General features: G+C 37.9%; 1 protein-coding gene across 1 annotated transcript; it reads right to left on the bottom strand.

The window, feature by feature from the left end:
- Positions 1–9,230: 9,230 nt before the first annotated feature.
- LOC138878731 (uncharacterized) lies at positions 9,231–9,914 on the bottom strand. The gene has a single exon (XM_070158421.1). The coding sequence runs from the start codon at positions 9,912–9,914 to the stop codon at positions 9,231–9,233; it is 684 nt and encodes a 227-aa protein (XP_070014522.1).
- Positions 9,915–12,220: the final 2,306 nt, after the last annotated feature.

Genomic DNA, 12,220 nt, shown 5'->3' on the forward strand with positions numbered 1-12,220 from the left:
CAGTTACTAGCAATGACAATGGAGGAGGCACCGTGGTATGCTGATATTGCTAACTATTTAGAAAGTGGTATTGTACCTTATGAACTCCCCTCAATTCAAAAGAAAAAGTTCTTTCGTGATTGTCGGTCTTATTATTGGGATGAACCTCTACTGTTTAAAATATGTGTAGATAACATGATCAGGAGGTGTATCCCCGAGAAAGATCAACATTCTGTTTTGCAGGCTTGCAATGCTTCACCATATGGTGGACACTTTGGAGGAATTCGGACAGCAGCTAAGATGTTGGAGCCGGTCTTGTATTGGCCAACTCTGTTCAAGGATGCCCATGCTTGGGTCAAAATTTGCGATGAATGCCAAAGGACAGGCAACATATCTCGTCGACACAAGATTCCAATGACCACAATTCAAGAGGTGGAGGTTTTTGACCTGTGGGGGATCGACTTCATGGGGCCATTTGTCACCTCATATGGTAACAAGTACATATTGGTAGCAGTTGACTACGTCTCTAAGTGGGTCGAAGCAGTGGCTCTCCCAACCAATGATGCAAAAGGGGTAACAGGCTTTCTAAAAAAGAATATCTTCACACGTTTTGGCACCCCGAGAGCTATAATCAGTGATGGCGGAACCCATTTCTGCAATAGAGCGTTCGCACGGCTGTTGGAAAAGTATGGAGTTCGTCATAAAGTGACCACCTCGTACCACCCATAGTCGAGCGGGCAAGTTGAAGTGTCCAGCATGGAAATTAAAAGTGTCCTTACAAAAATAGTGAACGCAACAAGGACCGATTGGGCGAAGAAGCTGGATGATGCATTGTGGGCGTACCGCACAGCCTTCAAAACTCTGATTGGTATGTCACCGTACAAGTTGGTATTTGGAAAGGCATATCACCTTCTAGTGGAGCTCGAGCATAAAGAACTTTGGGCATTGCGGCAGTTGAACTTGGACATGGAGACAACAGACACCAACAGAGTCACTGGGTTACATGAGCTAGAGGAATTCAGGTTCCAGGCATTCGAGAGTGCTAGATTGTACAAAGAAAGGATGAAACTAATGCATGATAAGCACATCGTGGAACAAAATTTCAAATTCGAAGAGCTAGTGTTGTCATACAACTCAAGATTGAGGTTGTTTCCGGGTAAATTGAAGTCCCGATAGTCAGGACCCTTCAGAGTGGTGCAGATGTTCTCAAGTTGAGTTGTTGAGATTGAATCAGAAGATGGGACGAATAAGTTTGCAGTTAATGGGCAAAGGTTGAAACATTACCTTGGAATGGCAGAAGAGAAAGGGGATAGAGAGATAATAACATTGGAAGAGCCCCAATACGCGAATGAGGAGTGATGATTCGAGCATGCGTAATATCGCGACGTTAAATCAGGCGCTGCGTAGGAGGCAACCCACGAATGTTGTTGTTTTCGTTTTCTCATGTAATCTTAAAAAAAGAGAAGAATTTCCTCTCACTGCGACCGTGGTGATGGACGAGTATTCTGCCTCGCAGTCACTCGATCCACCGTGACCGCGGTAGGACCACGGTGAAACGCAACTTTCTGCCTCGCGTTACGTAACCCACCACGACCGCGGTCGACCGCGGCAGTTCGCACCCAGGTAAGTTTTTTTCATTTTTTTTCTTTTCTTTCTTTTCTTATTCTTTTATTTTATAATTTTTTTAACCCCCTACTAATATCTAACCCACTTGCCCAACCCCCTCAATTTCCCAATTTCTCTCTTTCTCTAACCCTAACCCACCAATCCTCTCCTCTCTTCTTCTTCTTCGTCTTATTCTTCTTCTTCTTCACTTCTACCACATTCCCACCCATCTTCCCCAACCCCCATCCTTCTAACTCTTTGCTCACCCCAGGTATGGCATTCTTCTCTCCCTCTTCTATTGTATTTTTGTTTTAAGTTTTCTCTTAGTTCAATATTTAATTGTATGGTATCTGTAATTGAATTTTTTTTCTTTTAATCTTCTTCTTTTCTTGCTTTTTAATGGGTTATATGCACAATGTTGTAGAGTAGTGTGTGCACAATATTGTAGAGATGTGTGTGCTTGTGTGTGTAAGACTAGTGTTGTGGGTGAAATGGTGAAGTGCAAATTGTGATTTGGGGGAAGCATTGATGTATTCATATAGGCTATATGTGTTAGGAAAGTGTCTTGCCAACAAGGTGTTTGTGGAATTGCCTAATGGATTTATAAGGGCTAATGTGACTATGATTGTGGTGAAGTCTGAGTAACCACTCATAGTTCACATAACTCACACCCTCACTGATAGGCGATTTTCTGTTTGACAGGTAAAATGCATCCATCTAGGAAGAGACGCAACATATCCGCTAGTGAACCGGGCAGTTCCTCGAGAGCTAGGGGTCAAGCTAGTGTTGTACAGTTTGACAGCACTAGGTTTGTCTCCAAACAGGCTGAGGATAGGTACAATGCAAAGGCATCTAAGAAATTATTACCGGAGGTGCATATTGACCGGGCAACCTTTCCAGTGGAATGCCCGAATATCTTGCTGAGTTGAGGAGGCGTCAGATGGACATCTTCTTTGAGGAACCGGAGGAGGAAAATGTACAGATGGTAAGGGAATTTTATGCCAACTATCCGGAACATGAGGATAGGGTTGTCACAGTACGTAATACCCGGGTAAATGCGTCCCTCGAGGCCATCCGTCGGGTGTACCAGCTACCAGTATTCACGAGGGAGATGGATGCTTATATTGCTTATCACCACCCGAGGGTCAATTGGACACCAATTCTTGATGTCATATGTGTGCCTGACAGGGAGTTTATATGGATAAAGCGTCTGATAACATTGAACTCACAGTCTCTTAATTGGGAGGCAAAGTGCTAGCTTACCATTATCAACAGCCGCTTGCTACCCTCCAGCAACACGACTGATGTCAATGGGCCACGAGCAGCGGATATCTACAGTCTTAAAACCTACCAGGATTTTAATGTCGCCTGACTCCTCCATGATGAGATGTTCATTCGCTCACCTAAGATACTCAAAGGTTTATACTTCCCTTCTCTGGTCACAAAGTTGTGCCATCTTACTAGAGTCCTTGAAAACCTTAGAGTTGATGGGAAATTGCCATTGAAAGCCCCGTTCCGGGTAAGCAAAATCGGAATTGGAAGAGAGTCGGTAGTGATGGTTTAGGATGATGAATCTGATGATGATGCTGAGGAAGTTGTTGTCCCACCACCTCCGAGAACTGATGAGGTGGGCCCATCACAGCCCCGCCGAAGTACCCGCCTGACAGCCCTGGAGCAGGAAATGGCTGGTCTCTACACGTTTGTTGATGACCTGGGCACCAGAGTTGACACTCTGACCACTCAATAGGCCAAGTCGGAGAAGAAGATTATTGGATGGCTTCGAGCACTAGGACAAGCATGTCACCTCGATCCTGGCACCGTCTCTGATCAGGATTGATCTTCAGGGAAGTCCCCTTACTTTACTATGCTTTATATTTGTTGACATGGGGACATGCCAAACTTTTAAGTGTGGGGTGGGGGGTGGTTGTTGTTGTAAATAGACTGTATAACTTTGTATGATGTTGCTTTCTTTTTGATTGGTTGGTATTGTAGGGTCATGTAGTTAACTTCGACTTGGCCCAAAGATGGACACTTTTCGACAGGTCTCTTGAGGGACATTAGTCGAACAAAAAAAAATATAAGGATTCTTCCTTATGACAGATATTTGAGACAGTTTCTTGAGGGAATTTAATCTAGAGAAAATACCAAAAAGATTTTTTTATTTTTTTTATTCTTAGGTAGTGTAGTAACTCCCCTTTGGTTTTTCTTTGTGCCACAGTTCTTTTTCAAGGATTTAACTTGAACCGGGTATAGGTAGTTTTTGTTTATTTTGTTTTTAGTTTTTAGTTAGTATAGATGGGCTATGAGCTGAAATAGAAAGAGAAACTCTTGGCGTTAATACACCTGAACACAATCGGTACTAGAGTGTAACGCCTAGTCTCAGTGGTTGACTCTTGCTAAAGTGCCTTAAATTTGTATGTTTTTAACTGACTTGAACACTCAAAAGAGAGTTTCTTGATAATTCAATCTGGCGTGAGTCATGTGTCATGCGTGTGTGAGCTGTATTGTATTCTATGCTCTACATTTGATACCTAGAACTTGCCCTGTGTGTTTGCAAAGCGAAATAGTAGCTTCATTCAGTCTTAGAAGTGATATAGGAATTTCTTTGTTAAGCCAGATATATAAAGTAAACCAACCTAAATGTAATATATCATAGTTAACCCCGTTGAGCCTATAAGCCTATTTCTTTGGCAACCACATTTCGAACCTTACCCAATTGTTTGAGTAGCCATCTGTTTGAACCCCTTTTACCTCCCATAAGCACTTGAATGGCCTTGACATATGCAAAAGTTAAAGTGTGGGGTGGTGGTTTGGTTTTTGAGTGGAACCAATGAAATAGAGGAAATGTGCAGTTTTGGGAAGAGTAAAAGAAGAAGCGCCACGTAAAAAAAATGAATAAATGTAGTAGTTGATAAGTGGTAGCTTGATACAAATGCACCTAAAGGAATGGGATGTTATAAATAAAATGTGGTGAAACGTCTGGTTGACATAAGTATGATTTGAAAGGTTAATGTGAATGTATTAAAAGTGCTTAGGGAGGTTAGTCATTATATCCAAATATATCCTACACATCCCTTTGCCTACATTACAACCGAGTGAAGTCCTAATTGATCTTAGACTGAATAGGCTCGATTAGTATAGTAGTACACTACGGGCAAGCCTATGGTGCATCTTTGTGGCATGTGAATGTTCTTTTAAAGAGTGAGCGAATTTTGTCCATCTGAGTTCCTAATTGTTCTTAATAATATTAATTGTGGAACTACTCTCTTGTGTGATGTGAGGGCATGTGATTCAAGAAGGGAAGGTAAGTCTTGACTTCTGCATAGAGTAGTTTGAGTAAGTACGAATATTGCACGGCACGAGAGATTCGACTTTTGAGGCAAAGGTTGTTCACTACTAGGTGCAACTTTGGTGAATTGTTCTTGGTGTGATTCGTTAAAGGGAAAGCTTATGGAAGGAACTTTGATAGAGTGTGTGGATTGCTCGAGGACTAGCAATGATTTAAGTGCAGGGTGTTGATAATAGGCTACATAGACGATATTTACACCCTAATTATACCATGCTTTATTGTTGTTTTATAGGCTAAATGATAATAAAATGCTCTAATTGGTGTTATTTTGCTTCGCAGGGACTAATCCAAGTTAGAAAGAACTATGGAGTGTTTTGGAGTCAATGATGTGAAGAAAACATCTAATCAAGAAGCACCCGAGCAGAAAAAAGCAAAAAATGGACTAGTTTGAATCCACCGCGACCGCGGTTGGACCGCGGTAGGCCACAAATGCGAGGCAGAATGTTTGGCTCTCATCGCGGTCTACCACGGCCGCAGTGAATTGTGCAGTTGCCAGAAATTTTGGGGACCAAAGTGTAACTCGGGAAAAACTTATTCCAAACCCTTATAAACTCTAGAAGCTCGCCCAAGAAAGTATTAAGCTTGTTTTAGACTACTTTGGAGGAAAGAATAAGTGTGAGAAGATCAACCAAACATTAGAGTTTTTCTATCTTCTCTTTATTATTGCAATTTCACATTATGAACAATTTAGTAGTTTTCTCTTGCTTTGTTATGAGTAGCTAAACATTTGATCTAGGGTTGATGGAACCAATTGTTGGATGAGGTTTTGACTCAACTTTGTTATAATCGAGCCAGATTTATTATATGATTGTTCAACCACGTTTTGTATGGTGATTAATTGAATGGGCCATTGATTAATCGTGTCTAATTGCCTTGTGTTGCTTGAGAAAGAATACTAGGTTAGACTGCTGTTGAACAACACCAATTTTGGGTAATTGAAGAGATTCATTACCTGAACTTAAAAGTAGGGTTAGAGATAACGAAACTTTGGTGGAATAATTCAGAGCTGCACAAATTATCAGCTAGAGTAGTTCGAGAGAATGATCTAGTAAATTATCGTAGTAGATCGAGAGATAATTACGATAACCCATAGCTCATAATCCTCATAGAGTATTAGCGAAATTATACAAAAGAGTTAAGACTTAAACTAGCAATTGGAAAAATCAATACCCTAGACCTTTTTACCATTGAATTATCTTTGATTTGGCATATTGTTATTTTTAATATCATTTAAAGTAGTTAAACAAAAACCCAATCTTTATTGATAAAAATCTTGCATCTAAAAATTATTTGAGTTGATAATAGCATTGCCAAGAGTTGTAATATATAGGTTAGTTCGCTGAGGATTTGACTCTGGACTTAAAACCGGATTATATTTGCAACGACCGCGTTGTCCTTTTTATAAGGCATAGTTGGGCGTGATCAGTAGCAATGATCAATCTGAATGTTGAGCGTCCTGATGATGTCTTTGATCTTACTCACAATATGACTGAGATTATAGTTAGTGTCAGCATCGTTTCAGAGGATCTCTATTATGTATAGGGAGTCCAATTCCAATATCACCTCATTGAAATCATTTTGTTACCAATTGAGGCCAAATAGATCTGCTTGAGCCTCTGCTTTATTGTTATTTTGGGCAGTTGCTGGAGTGGAAAAGGCCATGATAATATCTCCTTGATCATCTCTAATCGCACCTCTTAAGCCTGCTTTACCTTCCCTCTAAAGAAAATTCCCATCAGTATTTAGCTTCACCCAACCCCTGTCCGGCTTGAGCTATTGAACCACTAGACTCTTATGCCCAGGTCTAAGCCTTGTAAGAGTATCACAAAAAGTATTCCAAGGGAACTTTAGGCCACTGTTAGGATATGCTTTGTTGACCGCAACTTCAATGCTCCAAGTTATCTGTTACTTAAGATTATACTTGTTGAAACTTTTTTGATCCCCATACCTAGAAGCACATAATTCTTTCCAAAGAAACCAACAAATTATAACAGGGGTAATATTGAGAACAAGTCTGTGGACATCATTGTAGGCCTTTGAGGTCCACCATTGATTCATAATATATCTGATAGTATAGTGGTGATGATGTATACCAAGTGCATTTCCAAATAGATTCCAAATATAACTAGCAGTTTCACCCTCTACAAAAACATGATTAATATTATTGGAGTTAGGATTACTACAACAGTTACATCTGGAAACTATTTGTTTGCCAAAATTAATAATCACATCATCGAAGAAAAGTTTGCCATGCCATAACTCCACATCAGAAATGACAAAGGAATTGCAGAATTCCATACACTTTTCTATAAATTGAACTTTTGGATTAGGATTCCTTACCAGATTCCATGCACTCTTGTTTGAGAACTTGCCATTTTCCGAAGGGGCCCAAAAAATTTGATCTTCCTTATTTTGATTGCCAATCAAAATAATTTGGATTTGCTGAACCATTTGATTTGGTAGGAGCTCTTTCAATTTATTAATATTTCATTGACCTTCAGAGATGAATTCCCTTACCAGTAACTTGGAATTCTTTGGAGTATCGGGGAGTTGTTTTGCCAAAGGGCCATGAAGGGACCAATTATCCCACCTAAAGTTACTAGAGCCAGAGTTTACCTGCCACACAATATGATTTTCTGCAATTTCTCTCATTTTGAGGACATGTCCCCAAGCATGAGAATTACCTGGAGCAATCTTTTTTGAGACAAGATGAGATCTAACACAATATTTATTTCTAATAAAAGTATCCCAAAGAGACGATGTAGACCTAATCCTTCACCACCTTTCATAGCTAACATGTTACTAATGTCTTCCATTTTCCTAATTCCAATGTCTCCTTCATCAAAGGGACGGGCAAGATGGTTCCAAGAACTCCAATGATCTTTTTTGTGGTCCTCAGAGGAGTCCCAGAAGAAATTAGCAAAGTGTTTCTCAATTAATCTAAATACTCCCTTGGGAGGAGACATAACAGAGACACTGTATATAGGAATGGACTGAAGAACACTCTTAATAAGAATAACCTTTTTCCCATAAGACAACATTTTACCTTGTCATCCATTAAGCATTTTCACAATTTTGCTTATCATATTTTCATAAAAGACTATTTTCTTCCTACCCACATACAGAGGACACCCTAGATAATTAAAAGGAAATTTTTTGTCCATAAAGCCAGAGTATTTCCTAATCATGTTAATTCTAGTGGCAGTTGTATTAGGAGCAGTTAAGAAATAACTTGTATCCCTATTAACCAATTGACCAGAGCTTTTTTCATAGTTGTCAATAACAGCCATAACTAACTTGATAGACTTAGAACTTCCACTACAGAAAATAACTATGTCATCAACATAAGCAGGGTGGTTAATCTTAGGGACATTTAGGGGCATGGAAAAATGAATGAAATTGGGGTTTCTGTACAAAGAGTTGAGAGATCTAGATAGCACTTCAGCAACAATAATAAAAAGAATAGGGGAAAGAGGGTCCCCTTGCTTATGTCTTTGAGAAGAAGAGAAGAAACTATGTCTCTTACCATTAATAATGACTGAGTACCAAACATTAGCAATGAGATTGTGCACCAACTCAATCCAATTATCAGAGAAACCAAATTTCCTAAGAACAGCATATAAGAACTCCCAATCCATTCTATCATATGCTTTAGCCATATCTAATTTAATAACAACATTACCTCCATGATTAGGTTGAGAAATATTATGAACAATTTCTTGAGCTAACAAGACATTCTCAGAAATGAGTCTATCCTTAACAAAGCCACTTTGATTAGGAGAGACTAATTTATGTAATAAAGTGTTAACTCTAAGCGAAACAAATTTGGAGATAATCTTATTTGAAAAGTTAGATAAGTTAATGGGTCTTAAGTCCGAAAAAGTAGAAGGATTGTCATTTTTAGGAATTAGTTCCAAACAAGTATGAGAGTAGAATTTAGTCGTACATTTTTCTTTGAAAAAATCTTTCACAAAAGCATTAACATCCCTTTCAATTATGTTCCAACAACTTTGAAAAAAGGTGTCATTGAAGCCATCTGGACCTGATGTGCTGTGAGGGCTAAGGCTAAACACTGCTTATTTGATTTCAGCTTCCTCTAGCACCAAGCTAAGCATTCTGTTATCATCACCTGAAATACAAAAAGGAATACAATCTAGGATAGAATTGTTAATATTAGGAGGGGGAGATTAAAGAAATTTTGGAAATGTCTCACAACTCTGTTTGCTATCTTATCATCCCCCTTTATCCATTTTCCTCTACTATTTTTGATACGATTAACTTGTTGCCTTCTTCTCTTTTATCCAAGGATAGAGTGAAAGTAATTGGTATTTTTATCCCCTTCTTTAAACCACTTTATTTGAGCTTTTTGTTTGATCATGGATTCTTGAAGGTTAAGCCATTTGATATACTGTGCATGAGCCCTGTTGACCTCTTCTCTACTCTTTTTAGAATTTTCTTCTATGTCTACGTCCACCAATTCTTGAAGTTTATCTTCCCAATTGATAACAGCATCATTAATATCACCAATTTCCTTCCTAGACCATTGGGAAAGTCTTTTACTAAGAGTCTTGAGTTTACTTTGAAGGATCCACATAGGATTCCCTGTAACTTCTGTACTCCATGATTCCTTTACAATATCGTAGAAGCCCTCAATATTAACCCACCAATTCAGGAATCTAAAATAAGAAATATGTTGGTGGGTAGAACTCAGATTCTTCATTAGTAGGGGCCTGTGATCCGAACCTGTTCTAGCCAGATGTCTAAAAGAAGATCTTTGAAATAGTTGATCCCAAAGATCATTAACAAAAATTCTATCAAGCTTCTTCCAAATTCTCTTCCTCGGACTTCTGTTGTTGCACCAAGTAAAATTAGAACCATTATAGCCAATGTCAATGAGACCACAGTTGTTGATACAAGTTTGAAACTCCAAGCTTTTATACATCCTATGTGGATGACCCCCTAGTTTTTCATTAGGATCCATGATAATGTTGAAATCCCCTCCCACACACTAAGGGCCATCTATCACCATATTGTCTTGCTCCAGAGAATGCCATAAGTCCCTTCTATCTTTGGATTTACACTTAGCATACACCGCACTAATATAAATGCCCTTCGTACCAAAAATGAAATGGAGGAATTACAGCAGCATGACACAAACATTCAAAACTTTCAGGAAGACAATAGTGAAAAAATAAAAAGCCAAGAACAAAGTGGTAACCACAATTCTTCTACAGTCCCCACAGAGATAAGAAACCTCCCTGGCTTACAACTTGTTGTGGATTTATATGAAAATAAAGATGATAACAGAAAGCCCAGTCAAGAAGAAATCAACTCTGGAAACAATCAAAGTGTAGAACAATCCATCAATTAACAGGATGATTGTAAAGAAGATCAAAACTCTCTTTCCATTATGGAAGATCAATTTCAAAATAACAGGAGAGGAAGGAGTGAAACAAGGAAAAATGGCAGAAAAAGCAGGAACAGAAACCATCCTTCTATAAGGAGGAAACAAAAGGAAGACAACCCCCTAAAGGATATTAATGATTAGTGCTCTTTTTTGGAATATTAGGGGTGTTAGATCCAAAAAAGTCATTCACAGGCTAAAGAAACTCATCGACATCAACAATTCTCAATATGTGGCTATATTTGAGCCTTTTATATCTAATGATAAACTGGAGGGGTATAGGAAATTCCTGGGTTTCCAACATTGTTGTTGCAATAATATTGGTCAAATCTGGTGTTTCTGGAACTCTTACAACACTACTACTGTCACTGCCAAAAAAAAATGGTATTAGGTATGGTATTTGGTATTTTAAAATGAAATATCGAAATACCGACCGTACCGAAATATATATTATATTACACAATACATATATTATTAGTTATAACATAAATATAAAAAATCTAAAATTTTACTTTCCTTTATTCTCGAAGCTCATCACATAACTCTAAGCAAGTAACAAGACATTTCTAATGATCAAATTTATTCATTTATACAATTTTTTCTCTCTGGGTTTGATATTTGTTGTTTTTGGACAAAACTTTTTGTCAACAAACGCTTTTAGTTTTGCACTTTTGTGTACTTTAGTTAAGTATATTACAGTCTATGACTCTATATATGCACTAGTTAGTGTGAGCACCTAATTTTTGCCTCACATACGAAATTACTCCCCAAATGTTCAAAAATAGTTTTATGGCAACTTTAATTGCCTCCAATAAATATTCTTTTTGAGATAAATTACCATTTCTTTATTTTAGTTCAAGTCATATCTTCTTTTCATAGCTGATTGTAGCCTTGAGCCAAATGTTGATTTTGTGATTTCTTGTTTAGCAGAGTTTGTCAAGTACTATCAATTCGTGCAGTAGCATAAGCTTTCAACCCTATGTAAAACAGCTATTTTGGATTATATATTAAGATGCCAGCTTTGTACATTGCCTCTATTCTGAAGTTAAAAGATGAAATAGCATGGAAATGATTGCATTAGTAGTTATTAATTTCTACTAAATGGTATTTAGCATTATCTTTTGCTATATATATACACACTAACTTTAGTTTTAATGTTAGAAGCTGTTCTTCTTAATCAGAAAACTAATTGAGAGAAAGTGATGCTGACAATCAATGATTTGTTGATAGCTAAAGAATGGTAGTATAAGATTGCTGGAATATTCAAGAAAATCCATGTTGATCAAGAATACTAACAATCACTAAATAGCAGAATGAGTTAGAAAATTAAACAACTAAATACCATTAAAGAAACTGTCTACAATAAAAAAATAATAGAAAAAACGAAGGAGCATAATTCCGTCAAAAACCAGCAAGGGATGTAGTGAGATGGATGAAATCCTTCCACCCTTAATCAGAGTTTTCGGGATCGACCACCAAGAATAGAGAAATTTCAGGAAGGAATGTAAATCTGGATTAGCCGAGCCAGTGGATGTTCCAGATGCCAAATTATTAAATATAGAAAAAAACTCCGCCAAATATCTTGTAGTTTAAACTTGGTGATGATAATTGGAAAAGTTTCTCAATGGTAAGAGGGTTTCTACATAAGCGTAAATGCCTTCTCTTCCACCATATCTCAAATTCTCTCCAACTTTTTCTCGTGACATCATAACATAAATAGGAGAATTCATAGATATTCTTTATCTTACAACAAACACAATCTCCCTTCAGTGGCGAAACCAGAAATATTTCCAAGGGTGTTCAGACTTGAAAGAACTAAAAAGAATTTCCGACAAAGAGTGTTCAATATATATTTACGCATCTAAAATTAATGTTTTACCTAT

This window comes from Nicotiana sylvestris, chromosome 9 (assembly GCF_000393655.2).
Source record: "Nicotiana sylvestris chromosome 9, ASM39365v2, whole genome shotgun sequence".
NCBI lineage: Eukaryota > Viridiplantae > Streptophyta > Magnoliopsida > Solanales > Solanaceae > Nicotiana > Nicotiana sylvestris.

Excerpts from the sequence above, each read along its gene's own strand:
- LOC138878731 (XM_070158421.1), bottom strand. The coding sequence starts at position 9,914 with ATGGATCCTAATGAAAAACTAGGGGGTCATCCACATAGGATGTATAAA.